The 26,668-nt window shown below is 53.3% G+C and overlaps 8 protein-coding genes across 8 annotated transcripts; 3 read left to right on the top strand and 5 right to left on the bottom strand.

Moving 5' to 3' along the window:
* Nucleotides 1–432: 432 nt before the first annotated feature.
* On the top strand, nucleotides 433–1,107 carry J4E84_009469 (uncharacterized protein; the record flags this gene model as incomplete). The annotated part of the gene is made up of 2 exons (XM_049392031.1): nucleotides 433–797; nucleotides 1,083–1,107. The coding sequence occupies 2 exons, from the start codon at nucleotides 433–435 to the stop codon at nucleotides 1,105–1,107; spliced, it is 390 nt and encodes a 129-aa protein (XP_049240215.1).
* Nucleotides 1,108–7,349: 6,242 nt separating this feature from the next.
* Nucleotides 7,350–9,263, bottom strand: J4E84_009468 (uncharacterized protein; the record flags this gene model as incomplete). The annotated part of the gene is made up of 3 exons (XM_049392030.1): nucleotides 7,350–8,470; nucleotides 8,646–9,003; nucleotides 9,051–9,263. The coding sequence occupies 3 exons, from the start codon at nucleotides 9,261–9,263 to the stop codon at nucleotides 7,350–7,352; spliced, it is 1,692 nt and encodes a 563-aa protein (XP_049240214.1).
* A 5,964-nt stretch (nucleotides 9,264–15,227) lies between these two features.
* Nucleotides 15,228–16,187, bottom strand: J4E84_009467 (uncharacterized protein; the record flags this gene model as incomplete). Its single annotated transcript, XM_049392029.1, has 1 exon — nucleotides 15,228–16,187. One exon carries the CDS (start codon nucleotides 16,185–16,187, stop codon nucleotides 15,228–15,230), a length of 960 nt encoding a protein of 319 aa, XP_049240213.1.
* A 1,503-nt stretch (nucleotides 16,188–17,690) lies between these two features.
* J4E84_009466 (uncharacterized protein) lies at nucleotides 17,691–18,497 on the top strand (the record flags this gene model as incomplete). Its single annotated transcript, XM_049392028.1, has 1 exon — nucleotides 17,691–18,497. The coding sequence occupies one exon, from the start codon at nucleotides 17,691–17,693 to the stop codon at nucleotides 18,495–18,497; it is 807 nt and encodes a 268-aa protein (XP_049240212.1).
* Nucleotides 18,498–18,528: 31 nt separating this feature from the next.
* J4E84_009465 (uncharacterized protein) lies at nucleotides 18,529–20,088 on the bottom strand (the record flags this gene model as incomplete). The annotated part of the gene is made up of 1 exon (XM_049392027.1): nucleotides 18,529–20,088. The coding sequence occupies one exon, from the start codon at nucleotides 20,086–20,088 to the stop codon at nucleotides 18,529–18,531; it is 1,560 nt and encodes a 519-aa protein (XP_049240211.1).
* Nucleotides 20,089–20,768: 680 nt separating this feature from the next.
* On the bottom strand, nucleotides 20,769–23,828 carry ALA1 (Alanine--tRNA ligase; the record flags this gene model as incomplete). The annotated part of the gene is made up of 3 exons (XM_049392026.1): nucleotides 20,769–20,948; nucleotides 21,018–23,650; nucleotides 23,738–23,828. 3 exons carry the CDS (start codon nucleotides 23,826–23,828, stop codon nucleotides 20,769–20,771), a joined length of 2,904 nt encoding a protein of 967 aa, XP_049240210.1.
* A 481-nt stretch (nucleotides 23,829–24,309) lies between these two features.
* Nucleotides 24,310–25,097, top strand: J4E84_009463 (uncharacterized protein; the record flags this gene model as incomplete). The annotated part of the gene is made up of 2 exons (XM_049392025.1): nucleotides 24,310–24,442; nucleotides 24,499–25,097. The coding sequence occupies 2 exons, from the start codon at nucleotides 24,310–24,312 to the stop codon at nucleotides 25,095–25,097; spliced, it is 732 nt and encodes a 243-aa protein (XP_049240209.1).
* Nucleotides 25,098–25,253: 156 nt separating this feature from the next.
* On the bottom strand, nucleotides 25,254–25,996 carry J4E84_009462 (uncharacterized protein; the record flags this gene model as incomplete). The annotated part of the gene is made up of 3 exons (XM_049392024.1): nucleotides 25,254–25,661; nucleotides 25,720–25,848; nucleotides 25,907–25,996. 3 exons carry the CDS (start codon nucleotides 25,994–25,996, stop codon nucleotides 25,254–25,256), a joined length of 627 nt encoding a protein of 208 aa, XP_049240208.1.
* Between the last annotated feature and the right edge of the window lie 672 nt (nucleotides 25,997–26,668).

Here is a 26,668-nt window from a genome sequence, read left to right as displayed (position 1 = left end):
ACCAAGATCTTTGGGCGCGAAATGGAGGTTGTGGTGGTGAACTCGACGACGATGTTCGAGAAAAAGGCGAAGGTGATCAACGCTTAGTAGAAATCAGATGCGAACATTAGGGTGAAAGCAATTTGACCTATTCACTCGAATTGTGCATGGCAACGTGACCTTGCCTATTTGGGACTAGCCCTCCACCGTTTGTAAGTCACAACTCAACCTTCGATATCTGTGTTTCGCACAGGGGATCCCACATCCGAGTCAAATCATCCCATGACTGTATCGCTACTCCCTCCGTTGTCACCCACCACTAAGCACCGCCCTTCATTCGCAATGTCAAGCCCAGAAGAAGTCCCCTTCTACTCAGCCGCGAGTTGGCGGAGACGAACAAACATAGTCAACGTAAACACTCAATTCACAATCCACAACCCACAACCCGCAGCCATGACGTCTGTTCCAACTGATCTAACCTCCAACCCCCAGCAGCCCACCCTCTTCGGCGACGGCCTCCCAACCAAGCGACCCAAAGCCACCTCCCCACCCTGGGCACCATGGATCGATCCCGGCCGCGAAGTCCCCTCTGAAGCGGAATCCCGATGGTCGCTCTACCTGTATTACGAGTTCGACCGAAAGACATTATTCTTCGAACAAATACCCGTTCCAGACAACAGCGCCGTCGCACTAGACGCGTCGCAATGGCCATGGCCAGCCAAGTTCTTCGACGAAACGGCCAACCAGATCACTGAGCGGAACGCAAAGGAGTCTGCGTTTCTTCGTCTGCCGAAAGAGTTGAGGTGGGCGATATATCAGTATGTGATTGCGGATAGTGATGGGACGGTTGGCAATATAACTAGTGCTGGAATCGTTTCACATGCGAGGGCAAGGTTTCCGTTGCTGCGAGTTTGTCGACAGGTGTATGCTGAGAGAGGGTTTATCCCCACGTCCTGAAGGCATGTCCAGTCTTATCAATCTGGAGTTGTCGCATACCGAGGTGGATTGGAGCTGGAAATTTCGGTATACCTACGGGTGGCGGATACCGAGGTGGTCTATAAGGCTACTAGCTGGCGCAGGATTGTAACGCGCTCCGAACGTAGAGGTGGCCTGGGTCACTGCTCGTAAGACAAGGCAGTGAGAGCTCTTTTGAAACCTCTCAAGGAAGCGGAGCTGTTGTAGTATTTCGTAGTCATCAGGTAGACCTGTTGTGTGTAGCTAGACATGAATGAACGAAGCTCAAGGGAAGGTGAACATGTCTAGAGTATGAGTATATTATAGCGTCGGGATGCGTACATCCCCAGAAGACTACAAGTTTTGTCCATGTACACCGGTTTCCCGTCCCCTTCCCCATCAACCCAGTTCTCCTGGTGCGTGGACTAGCACACACCCACCGTCTTTCCTTCCGCCACTACCGCCGCCCTGATTACGATTTCAATCCCATTGAAGAAGTACACATTACAGCTCCGCATCTCTCCACCGCGCCCTTCACGCTCGCCAAGACATAAAGAAAAGAAAAGCGTTCGTTCGTGAACTCTTCCATGGAAGTATTCAAAGGAAACACCAATGCAAGAGGAAGTGTAGAAGAAAGAAAAAAGCAATGGAAATAATGGTGGGCTGCGCTAGCCGCGTGGTATCAAATCAATCCTGGTCCAACTTTAAATATATCAATCAGCCCACTAGGCTTTCGTCGTCGTCTTGATGAAATCGGAAATACGAAACATGGCCGGTAGCAAGTCCGCCATTGAATAGTCCTGGCTGTCGCCTGTCTCATTCGATTGTACAGTTTCCCCAAGCGGTGTCGAGGCGGCTACAGGGCCACTATCAGGGACTGGAGTCTCTCCATCATCAGTCGACGGGGCTATAATGCGAATTTCAGGGACTTGTATCACCCTATCATCAGTCGTGACAGCTACAGGGCCACTGGATGTGTCTTGTGGAGCAACGCTATCGCTATCGGCTGTCAAAATCGCAGGGGTGGCAGAACCGCCTAGATTGCTGGGGCTCGAGGTCCCGAGAGCGTTCCGAACAGCTGCTCCGGCGGCAGACGTCCTACGTTGCCTAACCGATCAGGGTAAGACGTCGGGGCAGGGGAATAGCCCTGTTGCTTTTTGCGGAACCATTCGATAACGATACCGATAACGACGAGGAGGAAGGTGAGGACGAGAGCGATGGCGAGGCCAATGAGAACAATGGCCCATAGCGCGAGATGCTTGTCTGGGAGTCGTTAGCATACAGACCGAGACTGGAAATGGTTTCTGGGACTTACTTGACTGTCTGAAGAACGAGTTGGGGTTCTCTACAAACACAGAGGACAGGCTTCCAGTTTGTGTCGAACCGTCTTGGCCCTTGGTAGCAAGGAGGAAAGGAGTGAGTGTAGTGCCGTTGAAAAGCGCGGCAGATGCTGTTTTACCCGCAAATGAAGTAATGTTGAGCTGGCCCATGAGAAGGAGATCCTGGTTGCGGTCGATGATATCGGAGTCGCCATGGTCTTCGGACAGAGAAAGGACCTGAATTCCACGAATTTCGGTCGAGCTACCGAACATAGCCCCATCAGCAGGCACCCACTTGGTACCGTCAAATCGCTGCAGGAACGCAGTGCCATCGCTTGCTGTGCCAGCGGCCCAGAATTGGTCTCCGTTACGGTTGGCAATGGTTAGAGCAGTGACCGGACCAGGGAGGTCGTTAGCACCGGGGACGACTGCGAATTGTCTGCTTGATGAGTCGTAGGTCAGAATCTTGGTCTGGTTGGTGCCAGAAGTGAGGTTGCCCGCAATGAGTAGACTGTTGTCGCTAACCCATGTGAGCGACGAGACGTCACCGGAAAGGCCATTGCCTGGTGCAGTCCACTGACTACGCTCGGTATTCCAGATGCACACCGCAGCACAGCTCAAGGCGCCAGCGGACTGGAACTGACCTGCGACGAAGATGTCCTTGGACTTCGGTCGTGGAGCGATAGCGTTAACTGTAACGTTCACACCCTGTAGCGGTGGGGGCTGAGCCTTCGTGAACGAATTGCTGTTTAGGTCGTAGGCGACAACACCAGCAACACGATTGTTGTTGAGCTGTCCGCTGATCATGCCACCGGCATACAAGACATTGTCCAAGACAGCGACAGCCGCAAAGGTGGAATTGGCATCCAGCTCGTCGTCAAAGCCGGTTACTTTGTCAGAGTCGTTACCATCAATGATGAGGAGGTTGGTGATGTTGCGATCCTCTGCGCCCTTGGTTGCGAAGTGTCCAGCGAGGATCGTCTTGTTCATGCCGTTTTCCTTATAGAAAGTACCAGTACGGACTCCAGTGGTGTTGAGGTTTTGTCCTTGAACGATGGCTCGCTTACGAGAAGGGGTCTGCTGCTGCTGTTGCGCTTGGATCTTGATGGGGAAAGCACTGAGTGACAGTTCATCTCCACTTTCAAGCTCAGCAGTACCGCTCGCGAGAAGAGCACCAGATGATACAGATCCGCCATACCAGCGTTCACCTCCGGGCACATCAGCGAAAGTCATCAGTCTGCCGGACATAGCTAGAGAGTAGAAGTCCAGGTTGTGCAGCCAGTTGCCACGAGATGGCACCCAGACTGCAAAGTCATTAACGCTGGTGCTGGGGTTGTTACCAAAGGCGTTGACCCGGCTGAAGAATCCGCTGACAGCGAGCACGTCTTCGGGAGTATTAGCCGTGATGTTGAGCGAGAACGGTACCAAGTACAGGACGACACCATCTACACCGGCACCAAGGGGTTGCCACTGGTTGTTGTTCAAGGTAGCCACTCCGCCAAGGCCTGCTACGTTGTTCTCCGCCGTGTTGGTGAAGTTACCACCGACGTACAGCGTACTAGCGTTGTGGAACATAGTCATGACCTGGTTGTTGAGTCCTTTGCCGGGAAGTGCGCGGGGTTCTGACTCTCCCTGTCGGACTTCGAAGATGTTGTTGCGATCGTCGCTGCTGTTAAAGGATCCGCCGACATACAGTGTCTTATCACCTGTTGTGACAGTGGTAACGAATGCCTTCTCCCTAGGAATGAGGCTGGCTCCGGCGGAAGTGATGACCGACTTCGTAAAGTCGTCCGCGTCTACGGTCTGACCAGGCTTGTACTCGAAGAGACCGTTCAAGTTACCTGACGTAGCCTTCAGAAGCGTGAAGCGCACCCTCTGTGCAACGACAGTCAAGGGGCCAGGGCCTTGTCCGCTTGCAGGTCGAAGGATGACTTGTGGACGGGAGCCATCGGTGACATCGATGAAGCCGTTGTAAACCTCGTCGTACTTGTCAAAGTTGTTGGTCTGCCAAAGCTCAACGCTGTTGGGCTCGCCGCCCAATTGTGCTGTGACGTTGACCCGACCGCGGGTGCCGCAAGTACCATCGCCCTGGCATCCAGGCGTGTAAATGGTGACAGAGTAGTTGCCAGACTGTTTGATATCGGGCAGGAAGGTGACGCTGGTCGACTCAGTGTCGATGGGTGTGCCCTGCAGAGATGTGGTGAGATACCTGGAGGAGCTGTCGTGTGACGGAGAGACCTGCCAAGAGCCGGTAGAGGTTGCTTCTGATCCTGACGTGGTTGAACCACAGTTCTTGGGCTCGTTGAAGTCGTTGACTGCATAGGAGTACATGGCGTCCTGGAACAGCTGGATACCGTTAAGACCACCACCCTGACCGTACCATTCCGAGACGTCGATCCTGAACGCGTTCATACCAACGACGTTGACGAAGGAGAAGTCCTGCGCAGTGGTGTTGCCCTCGGGCAGGGGGCATGTGGCGTCGCAAAAGCGCTTTTGTCCGGTTCCGGGGTCAGTGAAGGTCAGGTTCAAGATACCGCCGTCTGGAAGTGCAGTGAAGCGGAAAGTCTTGCTACCACGGCCTTCGAAGTCGGTGTTGTAGAGCTTCATGCTTGTCGGCTCGAAACCGAAGCCAAAGTCGGCCTTCCAGAATCCGGGCGATCGATCAGCGAGCAGCCATGTCGAGCCGGCGCCTTGCGTGGAAAAGTCGGCTTTGCATGCGATGTTCTTGGGGTCTGAGAGGCCGTTCTGGCCGGAGCTTGTCTGGGCGGATATGTCTGCGGTAGCGATGGGGATGACCTGCGTGTTGTTTTCGCTCGACACAATCGACGCATTGCCTCCTCCGAGACCGTTGAACTCTCCTCCAAAAATTATGTTGTCGTTGGACCGGATGATGGAGTGGATGGGGCCATTGAAGCCATTGAACGATAGGTCTTCCCAGCCGTTCTTCCATACTAGAGCGTTGGACGAGTTCGCACCTTCTAGACTTCCTCCCACGTAGACCTGACCGCCATCTCTATCACAGTAGAGCGCGTTGACCGATCCAGTAAGTCCTTCGAGTGGTGTGACATTGCCGTTGTTGGGGTCGAGCAGCGCGATGCCTCCAGGTGTGCGAAGATCGCCAACACTAGTAAAGTTGCCTGCGAACACGACTCGTTCCGCGCCATTGACCTGGAGCGCGCACATGGCCTTGATGTCGGCATCTGTGGTGTTGATCGTCGCAAAGACGCCATTGGGGTAGCGTGCAAGGAGAGCTCCTCCAGTAGCGGGAGTGTTTTGATTTTGGCCTTCATACTGGTAAAGCGATATCGAATCGAAATCTCCAGCGAAGGCTATCCGGCCTAAATCGTCGAGGTTGAGGTTGGGATTTGGGACGGGTTTGAAATTATAGGCCGTGGCTTGCGAAGCCACGAGCAGCGAAAGGGTGAGCTTGCCGGCCGCCGTGCGCAGAAGGGCAGCGAATGACTCCTTCATGGCAGCGGTGGGTAGCAAGGTCGATGGGAAGAATAGTGTTGGGGGTGCGAGTGTCGGAGGCGACTGTTATGAAGAAGGGATGGCCACGTTAGGCATGGGAGCGGGTGTCGGTGGGCGGGGAGGCAGGTGCGGTTTGCTCAGGGTCGTCGCGATCGCTGGATCCGGTAGGCTGGTTCCAGTGAAGCTGTCAATTAGCCTCGCAAGGGCGCGCAATGGTCTCCGGAATCGATTATGGACGGCAAGAACGAGGAGGGCGAGAGTCGGTCGCTCTTGCGATGCAGGCGTTCGCGGATGAGGAAGTGCCGGAGGAGCGTTGCTTGGCGCACGGTGAATGTGACGGTGATGGTACGGGGGGGTGTATTAGGTGCAGGTTGCTGCTGTGGTGCTGTCTTTGCTGGTTGGTTTCCTGAAACGAATGACTGAGGTGAGGGTTGCGCGTGCTTGAAGGTGTCTGGGAGCCGGCTTCCCGTGTGGCACTGCTTTTTGGGAGAGTTGTCAGAAGAGCCGTCAATCGCGTCGAAGGGAAGGGGCGCCCGGGGCTGGAGCTTGTGCGCTGATGAGAGGCCGCCAAGTGCTGGCGTGATTGGCAGCCCGTGTGCGCTAGTGGGTCCTAAGATTGAGCCTGCAGTAGCGTGCATGTGCGAACCGCGACGATTGAATATCGATTCGGTGCGACAAACACGTTCAAATTCAAGCTTGCAGGGTCTTCGCCGTTGCATTCACGAGAGTGTCCTGGACGACCGTGGTTGTTGTTGGGAGCCAAAGCAAAGAACCGCGTCACTCGCTGCGCCGTTGTCATCTGACCTGCCCCTTTATCCCAGCAGATGCACCGCACAACGCCCGCTATATAGCCGCTGCAGGGCGGTGCAACTAACAACTTGACGACGCACTCTCCCGTCATCGAGGCTGGGGTAGCACCATGTTCCTGCCCGCTACCCAATTCCTTAATCACCTTTGTGCGATCATGGTCGCGCATGTCTTTCACTGTTCTCAACAACAGCTTTGTTCACTAATATTCCTCTTCGGCGCCGTTTCTTCTTATACATCCGAGACTGCTAGGCGTTTGGCATTGATGCCTGAGGTGGCCAGACCTCGACCTCCAACAGCTTGAATACAACGGCATTTGTAATTCCTGCTGCGTCACTCTTACTACCGTCATGTTATACTCTGGCACTTGACTCGCCACTTGCGTCAAACTCAGTTGATAAGATAGGTGGACGGCATAATCGCGATGAGTTGTTCTGGTGATGACGCACGTCTGCCATCCAGACCCTTGCCCGGATCGCTGCCCAGGTGTCAACGGTCACGACGCACGACGGCGTGTTTCACGACTCATCCCGGTCGCTCCTGAGACCCAACCGTTGATGCTTGACCCGGTCCAGCGAAGTGGAAGTCTCACCCGCCTGTGCACCAAAAATACATTCGAGGCCTTCTTCAACTGCGATCGTGAGGCGAGTTCGCACATGAGGCGCGTCTGTATAATAGGCAACATCAATTTTGTTGCTAGGCACACTCAAGATTGTTGTATCAAGAGATTAATATTATGTATCTGGTCGACCAAATAACCTCCAACGCTGCGCTGATGCTTCCAAAAAAACAAGAATCTTCGTATCCGCACCTGGCCTCTTACATCACAGGCTGCTCTTTCTCAACGTCCCCAACCTTGTCCTTGTCCACGAAACCCCTCTCCGTGTCCATGGCACCATTCATGTCGTAAGCCTTGATGAACCAACTGCCGAGCAAGGCCACTGCACTAAATGCCAACATGACGATCCAGATGTACTTGAGTGCGTCCGTGTAACTTTCCCTGAGTTGCTCTCTCATCTCTCCCTCAGGCATCTCCTTGATGATCTCCACTAGCCCAGCTGCATCGCGAGAATACTCGGCTGCCAGATCAGCAAGTAGAGGGAACGTAAGCATTTTCTTCTTCATCTGGTTCTGGAAGATGACGCCCCCAATGGCAACACCGAGCGTCTGCCCAAAGGCACGGAAGAAGGAGAACATGTTCGCGGCGTAGGCCTGGTCTTTGGCCGTCGCTGAAGCCTGCACGGCCAGAGCCATGGCAGGGAATAAAATGCCCGTTCCAACACCGCCAACCAGATTGAGAAAGATCCAAGACACTGTAGATGTGTTCGGCTTGAGCATGATGAGGAGGCCCATACCGAGTGTGGCGAGGAACCATCCAGCGCGGTTTGCCCATCGATATTGTCCTGTGACTGCGATTGCAATGCCCGTTGCGACTGAAGCTGGCGCCACAGTGAATGTCCACGGAAACATGGCCACTCCGGCAAGGATCGGACCGAAGCCTTTGACAGCTTCGAAGTAGAGTGGCATGTAGTAGAGGAGGGCCCACAGTATGATGCCGTGAATGACCGTCGACACGTAAAGAATGGCAGCGGACGTGTTCTTGAATACCGAGGTGCGGATGAGGGGGTTGGCGGCGAAGTACTCAATATACACAACGAAGGCGATCATACCGATGGCACAGACGATCAGGGGCACGAGAGTACGCCACGAGTCCCAGGCATACTGCACTCCTCCCCAGGTGACTGGAATCAGGAAGCCAGTCGTTGAGGCAAGAAATAGCACCATACCAACCCAGTCGACCTCTCGAAGCTTCGCCAGAAAGGAGCCATGTTTCTGGTTGAGCTTGAGAAACACCGTAATCAAGGCAGCACCAAGCCCGAGGAATGGCAAGTTGATCCAGAATATCCATCGCCAGGACACATTCTGGGCGAAGCCGCCGCCTAGACGTTGTTAGTACAGACTACTTAGATCTAGCGCCTAATATAAGGAGAAGAATGAACAGGTCTAGAGACTACATCGAGATAAGAATATGCAAAGTGGGTTACCTAACGTCGACGTAGGCTCTAGGGTGTTTTATGTTTTGCCCAGGTTGACGTCCTGGTATGTGCCACTTACCGAGAAGAGGTCCTGCCACCGTGCCGATGGACCACATAGCTCCGAAGAAGCTGAACCACTTTCCCCGCTCACGGAGCGGTACAGTATCGACTACGACCATCTCTGTCAAGCAGATGATACCGCCACCACCAATTCCCTGAATGGATCGACCGACTAAGATGACGGTGAAGCTGTCGGCCACGGCGGGGATAATTGAGCCAGCTAGAAAGAACCCCAGACTGACGTAGATCAGTGTCTTGCGCCCAAAGATGTGTGAGAATGATCCGAGAACAGGCTGGAAGACGGTTGATGTTAACAGGAAAGAAGTTCCACTCCAGAAAGCTTCAATGGCAGATCCGTGTAGTGCTTTGGCCATAATCTGCTGTGTATTAGCACAGTATTGCGTAGTGAATGTCATAAACATACTGGTAGCGCCACCGATATTGAAGTGGCATCCAGTGCGGCCATGAGTGTGATGATACAGAGACTGCCAAAGGCAGCCAGAAAGCGCCAGCCAGGCTTGAATTTCTCAGGTTCAGGAGCTTTGAGCCTATCAGACACTGAATCGCTCAAGGGCTCTGTGTGAAGTATATCGGGTTTTATTTCGTCCTGGACGGACAGTGATGAAGGTGTCGCCATGATATGCTAGTTGCTGCGCAGTACTGCGAAGGAAGGCGGTCCAATAATATAAGGTGGATGCGAGGCTGAGATAGCTGCGAGTTGAACGGCTCGTGACGATGATGCTAATTAGATTTTGTCTGGCTGAGCGTCACTTTGGGCACGACTGTCAGTCTAGATATACTTGCTGCATGCCGTGATTATACGACATAACGGACGAAGATACCATTTGACCGGCGCAGAGTCAGAGCGCAGGAGTCTTCCTACACACCCCTCGGGACAACATTGCAGTCTAACATCTTTCGACCGGACATCTTACTTCAGCCTCAAGCCATCGCACTAACCACATTGCTCCATCACCTTACAATACCGCCACGCCAACCTAGGGAAAAGCTGAACAGCCTGGAGCCTACTTTGACTTTGGGTCGCCTCCTTTGCAAGGTTTTGGGTCAATGTAGTCTGCAGACCTGTTCAGTTTTTCCCTGGTATGAGGTGCCGCGAAAACGTGGTCGGTGCAGAGCAAGACTTTGGCTTACGGTGGCACTCAAAGGCGCGGCCGAAATCAGGAAATCGCTGTTGGAACCAACCAGACTAGATAGAAAACCTTTCAGATCGGGCACAAGACGCGATATGGCGTTTTGGCGCAAGTGTGTTCAGCGTGCATGCGATGCTGATGGGCTGCCACATCCAACGCTGTGCGGGGAGTTGTTCATCCGGCTCTAGGCCAACCTGAACTGGGGCGTTTTCGAGTCTCTCCGACGAGAGCAATGACGACGTGGTTGCCTGAAAAATAAGTCTCATCTTATCAATCACGGCGATATGAGTGTGGAGATTGCACATGATGTAGAGTATGATTGTCGATTGAGATGTCGTGCAGCTTGAAGATGTTGATCAGATGGCCGCGCCTCAGGGCTGGAGATGGTTGAGCGCTAGTCACGAATCCGGCGAAGAGGCTTGGCGTTGCTGGAATACGCGAATTGACATGATGCATGCGTCCCACCCTCTTCAATCAACAGACTGCTTTCATGCAACATCGCCCATCATGCCATTCATCGATTCGGACTGGTGCTTGCACGACACATTGTCCTCTTTGGGAGCTAGCACCTAGCTGTGACCGCCTGTCCTCCAGGTGCCGACATGTGGAATCGCGAACTTGGGAAACCCGGCCTCCAGATGCCTAAGCACCTCACTGAGAAGAAACAAAGTGGATGTTCGCAATGAGCTGCTCTACTAGCAGCTGTGTACAGATCTTGCTTGGGCCAATGCGGGGCCGCATTCATTCCGTAGGCTCCAAAATAGAAAAGTTATTGACTTTTGTTTTGCGATAGGGCACCCCTAAGCGATCCGTTCCTGTTGATCGCCACGTGCAGCTCTTGATGGCGCTCTTCTTTGTTTGTAAACTTCTGGAAGCACTTCGGAGTGCGCAAGTAAGGAGTGTGTTCCAACAATTTGTACCTGCTCGCGACGGTCCAGGACGGAGGAGCGCATCTACCTAGGTATCCTTGAAGCATCATACCCTGAGCTCATCACCGCCCGAGAGGATGGACCGAACCGTGGGATCCTTCAAGTCCTTCATTCGAACCGTACCGCCAAATCCGAGCACCTTGAGCGACGTCTCGCCATTGACTCCAGGTAGTCAGACACTTTACCCTCTAATCATGCCATCACCGCCGAAGCAAATGGACACCGATGTTAACTTCACTCCATGGATAGCGCCCACCGAATGGGATTCCATTCCCCCTCCTCAGCCGGTTCCGGTCTCGGCGACCCGCGAATGCTCCCCACTAATACCAGAGCCGTCTCCCAGTATTGGCAGCATACGGACAGAGTCTTGGTCCTGGTCGGCTGAGACAAGCGACTTTAAGCCTGCACCATTGCGACCTGTACGTCAATACTCGGACCCTGCATCTAACCAACCAACACGCGAACTGTCGAGATCTTCGTCGCATGGAAAGGCCCTAGACACTCTTATCTCTCCTACCTTTTCAGAACCATCCGCAGATGTCATATACCAAACATCAAATGATTCACGTAGAGCGAAAGCATACGTATCGTTGGGCATAATGTGGCCAAGAGAGACGAAGACTGGATGCGAATACTGGTCTGCCACTCCGGATGAAGACAGCACTACGCGCATATCTCCAGCATTACGAGGGAAGAAACTACCGCCTTTGTACCGTGCGAGCCCGTTGTTGGATGACGAATGCGAAGATGAGGAGCTGAGCGATAAGTTGCTACTTCTAGGCTTCTCGCAAGATTATCATGGTGTACTGGCGGACCAATACTATGAATGCAGAGCTCTTCGACCTCGAAGCAGCGTTCGGAATGTCACCTCAACGGGGCTGTCTATGTGCGGCTGCATACCAATTCCAAAGTTCCGATCGAGAACCTACAAGTCGATGTCAGAGCAGCCGGCGGGAAGAAAGCCTTTGAACATGCGCAGGAAAACTAAAAAGAGGAGCCTTTGGACACCACTCCAGCACATTGATCGAGAAGACCAACAACCATCCGTCGATGAAGGGACACACCCCCGCTTTACCAAAGGATCTACCACTCCCCATCAGAAATCTGTTTCAAGCGTTCCGTCCCGAGCTAAGGGCCAGGGGACCAACAAGTCACGCGCTGGATCTATCGAACATACAGAGACCGAAAAACCTTCTCATATTTCGCAAAGAACAGCCTCTAATTCCTCTTCTCAAGGATACCGCAGTGTTCTGTTCCGGCTCCCCAGAGGTTTTGCGTTGGTCCGCCTGTCTTCAGCTACAACATCGCATTCCGAAGCGACAAATAGCTGCGACGCTCTTCCAAGTGAGCACGAACGACAAAAGTCGAGCGCAGTATCCGATTACCCTTGGCGCAGGTCATCCTGGTACAATTCATCTCCGCCGACTTCTCCAACCGCGCTCGAATTCCCACCCCCGCTTCCGGTCTACGCGTCGCAAATCCCGAGGTCTCAGTCGGTGGGTTCCTCACCATATCTGGCTAGCAAAACGTGGGTGGAAGAGGCACATGAAGAAAGACTGCCTGATGAAGAGGATAATAGGAATAGTAATGGTCTGGTGAAAAGAGCACGGGATGTGCGCGATACATGGCGAAGGCATCAGAGAGATACTAGGCAAGATAAGCTTAAACGAAGTATTAGAGTTGTCGGGCTTGTAGATCCGACATTAGCGGCTGGCTATGAGAAGTCTTGGGGTAGACGAGACGGAGACGATAGTAGTGATTAGAGTATAATGGCAAAGAATCCAGCTCAGAACTTCCTGCGGTCAGCAATATCGTCATCGTATAAGCTAACATGATTGTCTGTATCCCTGCTATGATGTCCTACTAGCGACTCCTCCCTCAAGCCTCGCCGTCAAGGCCAAGACTCAATGAAAAAGTAGATCTCTGATCGGCTAAGGCAGAGTTCGCGAACGATCCAGCGCTCATACGAAGTACCTTACCAGGAAGACACTCGAAATGCGGTTCGAGCTCGGTTGATCCTGTATATCCAAGTGGGTAGAGACACTGCCTCGCATCCCATGACATGCCGTTGACGCGTCACTAAATCACCCGAGAGCGATCTAGCGAGGAGACCACCGAGAGAGTGGATATCCTGAACAGGGACTGTAGGTTGACTGCGCACCTGTACAGTGTTCAGATGGGGGCATAACTCCTTACTAATCCCGGAATACAAGACTAGCAAGCGGGACCCATCCTCCGGTGTGGCCCAGAGGTCACGCGCCCGGACGCGTGAGTCCTCCAATCCATGACATGTAATGATAGGCGTTACATATCACCAGATGGGGCGTCTGGCATGCGAAGTCGTCTATCCAGAATCGTCATACAGGTGCCCGCACGTGTATGATGATAGTTCGGAGAGCGCTATCTTCCCGATACTATCGAAAATGTGTTTCGTGCGTGCAACGAAGCGGGAGGTGAGTGACCGCGAGTCGACCTGCGACAGTCGCAGTATAACCTCGACAGCTGTTCTGCCACGGCCAGCGTGCGAACAGTGTCACTCTGAGTGCCCTAGAGAGGCCAAGTACAAGCCAGCTCGTACTTGCAGGGCGGACGCTCCTGACAAAGAGACCGCTCGTCGCGGATAATTAGTGTAGCGTGCAATTTGACGTTTCGGGGTGTCAGACCTCGCCCAAAACTGGTGGCGATGTCAGTGAAGCTGGGGATTTTGGGAGTGAGAGCTGGGCTTACTATCTGTGTCGGTTCGTGATGGTCTGCGTGAGATGTCGCGCTCTCCAATAATTGGGCGCATTTGCGTTGACGAGGAACGCAGGTGCGACGTTGATGGAGGAGAGAAGGTGAGAGCAAGCGTTATCAAGTGGAAGCTCCAGCTTTGGCCAAGCCGCTAGCGTGGAGTCACGTCAGTAGTGAATGTCGCTGGAAACGTCATCACCGCTCCACAACGACAAACAACTTGGTGAAGGTGAATTCTCTATCTCCCGATACAGCCGCTACAATCAGTACTACAAGTTAAATCGTAGGCCTTTTGGCATTCAGGACGTCACATTTGGATTAGACAGTCGTGATAGGTTGACAAAACGAGGGAGTGCACTTCGACCACATCGGCGTCTGGCGCCTACTATAATGTAATGAGCCCAACATTGTAGGTTAATAAAGCGCTCATATGTCTACGTTGATGTTTTCGGCCCAGAACTAGAGGTTAGTAAAGCGCTTATATGTCTACAATGGTTTATTTAGCCCAGAACTATATGTTAATAAAGCCCTCATATGTCTACAATGATCTACTTAGCCCAGAATTATGAGTCGATCAAACGCCCAGGTGCATTCAATGCTTGTTAAGGCCTTCCTGAAGGTATATTCAATGACATGTACGCGAATTCAGAGGTAACTGTACCTGGCTAGGTAGGGTAAATAAAGCAATGACGTGCGCAAGATATAGGTATATTCCGGCGCAAACGCGAACCGCAAGCGCGCCTCACAACGCTTTGACTCCGCTAGGTAACCTCTAGGGCAGCTTATCCTGTGTAATTTTACATCTGGGTAACACATTGTTTTCGTCAACTCTGGACTTGTCTCGCCATGCCTGAAGATCTAGCTCACATGTAAGCCTCAACCCGGTTGCCAGACAAGTATTAGATAGACACTGACTTCGTATATCAGCACTGCGGCCAACGCCCGCGACTCACCACTACTGCGACTTCCTGCCGAACTTCGCAATCAAGTCTTCGAATACGTATTCGATGATGTGCGATTCCACGTCGACAAGACTACCACGCCAATTCCGTCTCCTCAGCACTACTCCCGCTGTATCACGAGCTCTGAAGTGCACGTTCGATTCCGCATACCGTCTACATGTCGCCAGGTCTACGCGGAGACAGCCGTCATGCCCTATCGTTCCGCAGTCCTCGAGTTCACCACTCCAGCCAGGCTCATGGCCTGGTTGAGAGACTTGCCGCCGGGAGCTAGAGGCTATGTGAGAGAGATTTCTTTCTACGCAAGCGGTGTTGCTTGCCTGCTATCGCGAGGTACATCCAATGACAATAGCATTGACCCCCCGCAACACAACTGGCTCATTGAGGCCTGTGGGTCGCTTCAAGGCATAGAACGCGTTCACTTCGGTACTTATGCGAGGCTCCTCGATACACAATTGGCTGCGGGTGTCGAATTTCTCCAAGAACAACTCGTCAAGTCGAACGGAAGGAAGGTGGAAGTAATCCTGCGGTGAGCTGCTCCTTGAGCCGTATTTGGCTGTCTTTGCAGAATATCTGACATCCTCCAGAACCCGCGTACTATCCAGTATGTAGCCGCAGGTGGACTACATATAATCCGATTCGGTAGCTTGCGTTCACATTGAAACCACGTTGAGGCATACGAAGTGACTTGATCCTCTCATCTTGTACATCGCCGCGATGATGTATGCTGCTAAACAGGGTTTGCGCTTTGGAAATACCACTAGAAATGTATTTGTATTCATTAGAAGCAGTAATAGCATCTCGAACTAATTACGAAAGCGTCTTGTCGCCTTCAAACCACCATCTCCCAAATTTGACCACCACCCATCAAGCGCCAAAGGCCGCCCTTGCGATCGCCAGCCACCTCACCTCTGGAAGCCCTCTGGTCGATCGTCTCCCAAACCATTGGTGTTCCTGAGTACCGCGAGTAACTTCCGTCCAGAAGCTCAACATACAGATAGTCTCCGACCGCATAAATGTTGTTGACCACTCTGCCGCTGTCGATCAGAGTCCACCCTCCTGTCGCATTCATCTTGAGAACTTGGTTCGCGCTGCTATCCCATCTGTAGACGTTGTTACCTCCCACGGCCAATTTGGCAGTGTAAGTGCTGTCGACAATCTTCCATTGACCGGCGTTGTAGGGCGCTGGCGTGCGTACGATAGTGCCATTGTAGAGACGATTCCACATTGTGAGTTCATCGTCGAACAGGATCTCGGTCGAGCTGGAACTATCCGTGATGGGAGGCTGGTCGATGGTAACCCAAGCGCCGTCAGATAAGCGTGCGACGGAGCCGTCTTTTCGTTGTGCAAAGAGCTGATCACCCGCGGCAACGATGTTGTAGACACTCGTGTCTGTACCACTCGTCGACTCCCACTCTCCAGACTGACCCAGCCAGCGGAACGTACCACCATCGAGGTGCCTCTGCCAAAGGTTGCCGTTAGCGCCGGCGATCTGGTAGGTCTGTTCGTAGTTGTCGACGGTTGTCCAAGCGCTGTTGATGTATCGCTGGATCTGACCGGTTGGGCGCACGATGTAAAGACCATCGTTGGCAGCTGAAACACCTGAAGATGATGTTACAGTGATGACGTTATTGATCCTCGCGGTATCGTCAATCTTGATCCATTTTGGCGCAGCCCTCGACGCTACGGTGCTTGAGGGCAGAGAATTGGTCTCGTCTCCGATCTTCGGATGAGGCGATGCAAGGCAAGTAGAGAAGGCTCCGAGAAGCAGTTGGATATAAGATGACTTCATGCTCGGACGATACGTGCGGTTGATGAGTTTTGAAGAAGGGTGCTGAAAGCTGCAGCGGGAAGACTGTCTGAGGCTTTATACGTATTCCAGCGGTGTAATCTAGAGCCTTCGTGATTAGTTTGTAAACCTCGGCTGGTTTGTCACATACATGGTATGCAGGCATCTGGCGAAGCATCGTGGACTGTTTCTTCGCTTCATCCCGCTGGCCTGTACTCGACCCTGGACTAGATCGGGGCGTATATCTTGGCATTATTGTGAGGCCTCATAGCGCTTTTTGTAATTGGCAGGATCGTAAGCGAAGTATACAACTCCTGGCAGGTGGGAGAAATTGGGATGTGGTTGGTGGATGTGATGAATGCACGAATGGGTCGCGGACCGACCCGGCAATGTCAGCCTCGGTGTCGAACGTCAAGTAAAGGATCTACAGGTGGGTGGATTTGTTCTGCACACTTCCTGAGCACGCGTTCGTTCCTCCGTCTCTTCGGCGCTTTGAGGAGCGTTCGAACTACTCGTTGACACCCTGGAACCCCACCAAGATACATCGTATCGCGTTGCGTAGTTATCCGGCTATATTGAGAGTCCAACTCACCAAGCGAGCTTCCCTGGGTGATGAGGATGGGAGGCCTTTCAACAAATTTCTTCGCAGCGGATCCGAATGCTGGTTAAATCATGCATACTGCATGAAATGTTATAGTGTCGACGCGCTCTCGTGCTAACGCGAAGATTGGAAATAGATGCGGCTCTATAGTTCGTGGCGGCATCAGGGTCCAGTCAAAGCGCCCTGCTGAAGAGTCGAGACGTCTACGCAGGATTCCGTAAGCCACCTAGGCACCAAGTTTCGCCTAGCTCGGGGCGTATTGAAATGTAAGCTTCACGGAACAGGAAGGTACTAAACGCGTAGACGGATGCGCGGAGGGTCGTCCAAAGAATGTTGGTGAGAGACAAAAAGATGGACAAGTGGCACATCGCTTCGAGAAACTACCTAATCTTGGGTAAATGCGTGTCGGGAGCGGCAAAGTCACGTGACCCAATCATGAATTGAGCGACGACGTTTGGATGGAGATGGGCCGGAGTACTGATGGAATTGTGACTCCTGTAGGATTGCAGAAGGTGGGAGTAGGTGTGGCGAAGTCGTTCGTCGGGCGTGATGATGCAGGGCGGTGCGCAAATGGTTCAAAGACCCCGCCGCACCGCTCGTGCCTTAGCGTCACCGCCAGCCCGCTCTGTCACCGGTTCCGTTATTGACTTCGAGGCCGCAATACTACGTCCGAGCCCGCCAGTCCCCGTCAGACCGCGATGAACCTCTAGAACGGAGCGAAGTTAGTCCCCTCTCTTTGCCGCCGCCAGTGGGCTTGAAGCCGCTCAAGGACCATGGAGATACGACATATAAAGGCGACAATCATGTCAATGTCTGAAGTCCATCACAAGCTTTCACTCTTGTATTTACTGCAACCTTAGTCAGACACGTACCAAGATCTCCCCGAAAGCCTTTCATTTTCTCCAATGGCTCACCAAAATCGCCTCGCAAACGCCCACGTCCTTGTCTTCGGCGGCACTTCAGGGATCGGCTATGCCATCGCCAACATGGCCCTCGCATCAGGCGCGCTCGTAACGATCTCTGGATCTGGCCAAACCAAAGTCGACAAAAAAGTCGAAATGCTGCGATCTCTGTACCCAAGCATGCCAGCCTCCAATGTAGCAGGCATCGCCGTCGACCTTATGGACAAAGAGAACTTGGAGTTCAACTTGAAGGCTATGCTGGACAAAGTGACCGAGGGCGGCGAGAAGAAGATCGATCATATCGCTTTCACAGCCGGCAATCCGCTCTCGCTGCCCAAAGTTGCGGAGATTGAAGTGAAGACCCTGATGGAAGGCTTCACAGTTCGCTTTCTCGCCCCGTGTGCCTTGGCCAAGCTGATTACGACGGGCGATTACATGCCCAAAAGCTCCAATAGCTCCATCACGCTTACTGGGGGCACAAACACACATCGTCCAATGCCGAACTGGACTCTAGGCGCAGCGGTCGGCGCCTCAATTGAGGGCTTGACGCGCGGTCTGGCGGTGGACATGGCTCCCATTCGCACGAATATTGTCCACCCCGGCGCGATCCAAACAGAGTTGTTCCATGATTTCTTCAAAAGCGCTCCCCCTGAGATGATGGAGAAGATGAAGAAGGGGAGCAGCCTGACGGGGGAGTTAGGGCGCCCGGAAGATATAGCGGAGGCATATGGTTGGGTCATGAAGGATCGGTTCGCAAATGGAACGCAGGTGAATAGCGATGGCGGGCGGTTGTTGGTCGGTACCGAGTAAAAGGCTTGAGCCCAGCTGTATACAGCATGCTTCATGATAAATCGAGGTTCATTCCTCTTCTCTCGACTTCTTCTTTGACGTGAGTCCACTTGGTGCAGTCAACCAACACACCCTCTAACCCCCGCTTCCGCAGACTCTGTAGGTCCTCCGGACTTTTCCGCAAGTCATGCTCAAGCGCGATCTTGAACTTCAACCCCAGAAAGCTAAACACTTCATCCATGCGTCCGAATAGGAGTGCGATCAAGTCCACGTCCTCTTTGAAGCTACTGTCGCCGGTAACGCGCCACTGAATAACGAGCACGCATGCTGCAACATACAGCGACGATCCGATGTGTGCAGAGAGCAGAAGGTCGATGGATATACGCGACGCGTCTTTGACGATCTGCGCGATGTTCTGAGCCGCTATCACAGCAAGTGTGAAGTGGGAAGCCGACTCCTCGAGTGAAACATGCGTCTCACGTCGGTAATGCAGGAGGATTGTCATGGTGTTCAGAATGATGTGTAGCCATGCGACATGACCACGATCAGCTGGTAACGCTTTCAGAATCGAACTCGCTGTGCGCGGGAGGCTGAGATTAAGCTTGACAATCATGTCGTCCAATTCGGCACACTCTTCAGCATATTCAGGACTGTCTGGAGAGGTGTGGAGAGAACACAACAGTTCAGAGACTCGGCCAAGCAGAACGTGTGCTACAATCACGTAGTGAAAGACGTTCGGGAAGTCCTTAGCAACCGATACGGCGTTTACCAGACGCGACAGGTTTCTCGTGAACGGCATGTTAGTGATGTAGTTATCTCTCAGTTCAGGACTCATGCCCTGGAATATTGCTTCAGCAACCGGGATATCGACCTTGAATTGTATCTCTGGTATAGCATGGGCCCAGCCCGTCGGCCATGCATGCATTCGATCCATGATGAATAGTAGCCAAAGTGCTCGTCGGGATTCTTCTCGCTCAAGTGCTGACTCGCGGTTGATATTATCAGAAGCACATGAGTATTCGTTAATGGGTATTGTATCAGAGAGGTGGTGGCTGGCATCCATACGGTTCAAGCCGAGCACGACAGCCTGCCTCCAGGCTTTCCCCAAGAAGAGCCAGCTAGCAGAGTAGTCGCCAATAGTCCAAGCGTGGAACACAAGGAGTAGTACGGCCTGTATTGTGCGGACAGCCGGGTCTGGTCTTCGCCGTGTCAGATCGTAAGAGAAACGTGCTTGTTCGTACCAGTCTTTCGCGCGCTTTCGGATTGAGGCGTCTGAATGATACCTAGCTGTTACGCAGCACATGGCATATAGGAGAAGCGGTGCATCTTTCTCCATATCGCCACATTCAACCTTTGCCAGGAAGCTCTTCCTGTGGAAGCAAGGAAACATGTGGTACAGGTGTTCGAAAAAGAGTTCGCCGAGTTGGAGGATGACATGTCGTGGGGGCAACTGTAAGCTCTCCAATATATCCAAGTCTAGCGCACTGGCGGAATGTTCTGCGGTAGATCCCGGGGTGGGGTAGTGTAAGCTAGGTGCTACGGGTTCTGAGATAGTGGATCTGGGAAGATCGAAGTTCATGCCCGAGAACTGCATGAAGTCTAGTGACTCCATCGGTATGGTATCGGAGCCTTGCGCTCGAGCCGGCGATGTCGATACATGATGCTCCGTTCGGCTCGTTGATGACGTGTCATCGTCTCGGTTTGGAGTCTTGACAGTGTAGTCGCACTTGATATTCAACTTGCTGCACAATGAGCAACTTGGGTGCTCTGCCTGTGGTAAGCACCCTATCATCAGCCCCTAGCTGATATGCGTGGACGGTTATGGGCTTACATCGCATCTTTTCTTGCGCTGTCGGCAGCTCTTGCAGGCTTGCTTACGTTTATTGACAGAGGCAGGAATGGTTAGTGTCTGCATCGCGATACGATAGCGGGCGAGTCCATAGGTACCACACGGAATGAGAGAAGGAGCGAGGATCCATGGATGGTGCCGTCGTCGCACTAGTCGGTTCCGAGCGGATAGTGCCGGATGTTGCGGACTTAAGCCTTGCAAAGGTCGCATTCTATCCAAGCAAAAACCCAATTAGGTCTGCAGCCTACATTAAGATGAAAAATACAAGGTAGGTCACCTGGATTGATTGACTTGACTCTGCCAGAGCAAGAAGACTTGGTCTATTCGAAGAAGGCATTACAGTTCATACACATGCATTGATCTTCGTGATGTCTAAACTTCATGCTGTCTCACAGTACTGCGACTGGATCACACACGCACCCTCACAGTCTAACCGAACGACCTTAGAGCTTAAGACTCTCAATGAACTTGGTCGCTTCCGCAACACCCTCATCAACCTTATCCGCATTCGTACCTTGGCCAATCGCAGTAGGAGCGCCCGGCTTGCCACCCGCCTTACCACCGATAATGGGAGTGACAGCAGCGGCCCATTTGGGTCCGTCGGCGCCTGCGTTCTTGAAGGGCTATGTCGTATATGTCAGCAATCGTTGCCAAAGAAAAAGAAAAGGGAATAGAAGAAGGGGACGACATACCTCACTAACATAACATCCATGCACAACCTTACCCTCCTCAGGCGAAGCAGAGAAAAGATACAAACTCCGATCCTTGAGTGCACTCTTCGGACCAGAAACAGTCTTGATAGCCTCGCTGATAGCCTTGTTAACCGTGCTCGACCACTCCAGCTTCTTCACCATGAACTTCTTGCTGTCGTCCTCGAAGAACTTGGTCACTTCATCGAGCACACGCTTGTTATCAGCCTTCGCAGCAGTCTTCTGCTCATCCAGAATGCTCTTTTGGATCTTGGCGAACTCCTCGCGTAGCTTGGTCTTTGCAATAGCGGATACGGTCAGGTTGTTGAGGTCGACGCCGATTTTCTTCGCTTCGGCTTCTTTGGCGGGGCCAAAAGCCATCTTGCCCATGGCTTGGACGCGTTCTTGGAATTCGCGCGCGATGCGTTGGACGTTGTAGGCTTCTTGGCCGGTTACCGCGACGATACGGCGGATGCCCTTGGCGATGCCGGATTCTTCGAGGATGACGAGTTCTTTGATCTCGCCTGTCTTGAGGACGTGGGTGCCGCCGCAGAATTCGATGGAGAGCTTTTCCCACTTCTCATTCTTGACGTCGCTGAGGAGCTCTTCGACTGGGACGCCGACGGAGACGACGCGGACGGGGTCGGGGTAGGTCTCGCCGAAGACGGCGCGGACACCGCGGATCTCCTTTGCGGATGCGAGTGGTACTTCTTTGGCGTAGACTTGTGAGTCCTGCTTAATGTACTCGGAGGAAATCTTCTCGACCTTGTCTAGCTCTGCATCTGATAGACCAGCCTTGTGCGAGAAGTCGAAACGCAGCTTCTCTGGTGCGACTAGAGAACCCTTCTGGTCGACCTCGTTACCGAGGACTTCCCGAAGAGCGTAGTTGAGGACGTGGGTACCGGTGTGGTTGTTGCGGATGGGATGTCTCCGAAGCTCGTCGAACTCTGCAATGACCTCGCTGCCTACGCTCAATTCGCCGTACTTGATGTATCCAGTGTGCAACACGTAGCCGGCATACACCTGCACGTTCTCGATACTGATCTCGGCCTCGCCATCTACAAGTAACCTTCCAGTATCGAATTCTTGACCACCCTGCTCGGCGTAGAAGTTTGTCTTGTCAAGCAAGACACCGAACTGCTCGCCTTCCGGTACCTCTTTCGTGCTCTTGAGGAACTTCTTGTTGTGATATATGGCCTTGATGGTAGCGGTGATGTTTTCGCGGCCAAACTTGGCGGAGTCGTCGGTCTTTGGGACTTCGGGCATGTTTTCCAGCGCACCAAGGTCGTGTACGTCGAACTTGACGACTACGGCACCAGCCTTCTTATCTCCCTTGCTAGCTTCGCGAGCCTTCTCTTGTGCCGCCTCAACCTCCTCGTCCTTGATCTTCAGGCCGCGCTCTTCCGCCATGAGCTTCGTCAGATCAACAGGGAAACCGTAGGTGTCGTATAACCGCCAAACATCGTCTCCTGGCAGCTCATCCGAGCCCTTGACCTTGGCCTTTTGCGCGTACTTTTCGAAGATGACCTCACCGCGATCTAACGACTTGGCGAATGCCTTTTCTTCTTCGTCCAGAATCTCCATGATGTCTTGTTGCTTCTTCTTGATCTCGGGGAACATGTCGCCCATCTGCTCAACCAGCGTAGGAACAATCTTGGAGAAGAAGTCGCCGATTTCCGTCTCGAAGTATTTGCGCGCGTATCGTGCACCTCTCCGAAGCACTCGGCGAACGACGTATCCCCGACCGACGTTGTTCGGCACACCACCGTCGGCGATGGCAAAGCTCATCATGCGAACGTGGTCCGCGACGACGCGGTATGCAGTGTCGATACCATCTGGATCCTGGTCTCCAAAGTTGCCCCTGTATTCCCGCGCTCCAGTAATCTCCTGTATCCTCTTGAACAGTGGTGTGAAGACGTCGGTGTCGTAGTTGGACTTCTTGTGCTGCAGCACTGAGACCAATCGCTCGTATCCCATACCGGTATCGATGTGCTTGTTCGGTAGCGGTCGTAGTGATCGGTCGGGCTCGCGGTTGTACTGCATGAAGACGTTGTTCCAGATCTCGATGACCTCGGGGTCGTCCATGTTGACAAGCGACGCAGCGTTCCTGTACTCTCCATTCACAGGCTCCCTTAGGTCGTAATGTACCTCCGAGCAAGGTCCACATGGGCCCTGGTCACCCATCTCCCAGAAGTTGTCCTTCATGTCACCAGGCAGAATGTGGTCTTCCGGCACGCCCACGCTCTTCCACAGCTCCTTAGCTTCAAGATCTGGCTCCAGCTCACCTGGCACGCCCTCAAAGTATGTGACGTATAACCTCTTGGGATCTATGCCGTAGACCTTTGTGAGCAGCTCCCAGGTGAAGCCTACCGCCTCCGTCTTGAAGTAGTCGCCAAAACTCCAGTTGCCCAGCATCTCGAAGAAGGTGTGGTGGTAACTGTCCTTGCCCACATCGTCGAGGTCATTGTGCTTTCCACCGGCGCGGATGCACTTTTGCGAGTTGGCGGCGCGCTTGAGCTGTGCGAAGTCGGACGAGGGGTCGACGGTGCCTTGGAAGATGGCCTTGTACTGGTTCATGCCCGCATTGGTGAAGAGGAGGGTGGGGTCAGAGAGGGGCACGACGGATGAGGACGGCACTGTTTGCTGTCAATTGGCATTCTTGCACATGTTGGACTCATAGCATCAAGAGATGTCGACTCTCGAACACTGAGACGGAAACGCACCAAACGTGTGTCCGCGCTCCTTGAAGTAATCCAGGAAAGTCTGGCGCACGCGGACGGCGCCCCATTCGTGCTTCTCTTCAACGAGCGACATGTTTGCGGCCGGCGCGTTGCCGTGGGGGAGGGGCAGCGAGAGAAGGCGTGTGCAGGTGAAGAGTCTCGTGCAGCGTCTAGGGATGACGAGCCGAGGCGAATGCGAACGAAGAAGGTGCGAGTGACGGGTCGCGAGCAAGGGCAGGCGTCGAACCGTATGGTGACTCAGAGGGGCAGCTCGCGTTGATAGCAGCATTCACGAAAACATGTGGGCAGGGTGCGGGCGCCGAGAGCAGCTGCAGCAGCAAACTGCGGGGCTGTCCTGCCGAACGCGGGCCCAGGAGCTTCGGAGGACCGACATGGCGCGCCTCAGCCCTTCTGGAAGCTTCACGTAAGTGCGCCTAGACGACCACGCTCCCAGTATAACAACCACCATGTCCCGATCCCAACACCAGCCCTATCGCTAATCCATCACACCACCCCTACCAATCGGCTGTCCTCGGGAGTACTTGTAGCACGATTTCCTGCCAAAGCTGCGATGCATGGCGCAAGTCGCTAGCTCCCCTCGTCCCTTCGCGCAACAACAGAATGCGCCCCATGGCACCAAGAGAGCCGCCGACAGCTCGCTCGAGAATGAACAGCGGCTGAGTAAGCGGTTCGATCTGCTGAATCTAGGTATGCTCGCCCCATTACACTGTACACATGGAAAGCCCCTTCTGACAACAGTACAGTAGACAACAATGGCACCCGCCTCTACATCCCCGTCCCAGGCTCAACCGACGCCCCCCTCCCGCGGCATCCCCAAGGCGCGACCTCCTACGGCGACCCTCTAGCTTTCGTCTCACCACGTCGCCAACAACCCCGCAAGCCACGCCACGTCCGCGCCAGCCCCTCCCAAGAAGCATGCGGCATGGAAGTAGAAGACACGCCCCACCGCGTCTACATCTCGGACCTCAGCGCCGAACTCTCCGACCTAGAATCCGACGAGGAAACGCCCATCTTCCTCTCCGACATTGAGAAGCACCTCTCCAAAATCCCTCAGCACATCTTACAGGGCCCAGAGCCCAAGCCGACGGATAAGAACCAGTTGGTGCTGTATAATGTGCCGAGCAGTTTGACGGTGCCCGAGGCGCAGGATAATGTGCGCAAGGCGATTGTAGAGGCGCGGCAGAGGATTAGGGATAAGCAGGTTAATCCCGTTACGGAGCCTGTGGATGTGGATCTGGGGAGGGATAGCAGTGTGGTTGGAGGACCGAGGATTATGGATGCGATACCCCAAGCTATGGCGTCACCTGTAGAGGGAGACGGAGATGCCATGGACATTGACTGATTGAATGATTGTTCGAGTGAATGGTATTATTTGTTGTTGGTCATGAAATTATTATGGATAGTTTGTAACGCTTGTTATACATCAAATGCAATCAACGTGATCCAGTCACGATCTTGTATATCCGCCTTTTGCAGCTGCTTTGTATGTGCATCCTATCTACCGTCTGAATCTATCCAAAACACCCATGATCTTGGCCTTTGCTGGCCGGGGTGGTAGTTCTTGTGATTGTCCTTGCTCTACATCGGAACCGACAACGCCGCTCTGTTGAGGTCCGGCTTGTTGTGGTACTCCTTGTGGTGGGGCACCGTATACGGGCATCTCCATACCCTGAGCTCCTTGGTTCGGGTTCATCTTGGTGGCGCCGGGAGGAGGGGGCGCAAAGTATTGGGGTGGCGCATCTGTGTTTTGGTACAGTGGCGGGGGTTCCGCCCATGTGCCGTCTTGTCGCTGTGTGTATTGCGGGTTGGGTGGATTAGGTGTGTAGGGGTTTTGCGTTTGGTAGAAGGTGAAGTGGTTCTGGGGGACCTGACCATGACGGCGGCGTTCAGAGTAGGATATGAGGAACTGTTGTGACCGTTAGTATATGAAGGGTTGCGTGAGTTGGAGAAGAGGGGTAACGTACGCGATGGTATGAGAGCAACGGTAGGCCCTTCCTCAGACGTTGCTTTGCGTGAATGCGGCCTCCTACAAACCAACCGAAGAATATGAGAAAGAAAGATGCGAGGATAATCCATTTGACGATTATGCCTTTCTGTTATCTTGTTAGTTCAAAGTCCTGTGAAGACCACTGGGTGATGAGCCAAACATACGTCTGAGTACCAAAAGCCATTGTCGTCGAAGCCACACTCCCTCGATCCGTCATCAAATTCGACGCAGTATCTCTTTGTTAATGAAATCATAACTGCGGTGTGTGTGTATTCTCAGCAGAGATAGTGGTGCGAGTCGTAGATGTCTACGTTGGATCGCAGAGGGGAAGATCGACTGGTATAAGCCCAGTATGTGCCGCAATCCAGGGAGGATGATATGGCCGATATGAGCGGTTAATGGGACAGCTGCGCCACTGCTACGTCGTTCTGTCCTTCGGTCGGTTAGGCTCCCGAGAGGGAGGTGTGTCGCGTGTGGAGTGGGTTGGCAACGGGTATTGTTTCAGATGTGTGAGGCGTGGGTGTATTGGGTTTCAAGATGGGATGGATGCGCGGGCGGCTGTTGAGTGGATGACCTCCGATAGTAAATAACTAAGGAAGTGGCTTGAGGAGAAGGAAATGGAAACTTATGGAAACGACGATGAATTGAATGAGTGACAAAAAGAATAACCAAAAAAAGAAGTGACGAAGATTGTGGCTGGGGCAACTGAAGCCTCGAGGTTGGGGAGGTCGGGGGAGCTCTGGTCTGCAAGGGACGCGTGGAAAGGAGTGGAGCGCGTCCCGTGCCCTGCAGGGCTGAAAGCTTGTTCCTTGCCCGCCTGGCCGGATGTGGCGGACTTCACTCCGCATCCTCATCTGTCAAAATGTGGCTGTGGCATTCATTGCGTTGGAAAATGCGCGTGAACCATGATGCAACGGTCGGTGAGG

The sequence above is a fragment of the Alternaria hordeiaustralica genome (genome assembly GCF_023758085.1).
Source record: "Alternaria hordeiaustralica strain BMP 2776 chromosome Unknown scaffold_29, whole genome shotgun sequence".
NCBI lineage: Eukaryota > Fungi > Ascomycota > Dothideomycetes > Pleosporales > Pleosporaceae > Alternaria > Alternaria hordeiaustralica.
Note: the sequence above shows the minus strand (reverse complement) of the source record. Positions and strands in the feature narration are given on the sequence as shown.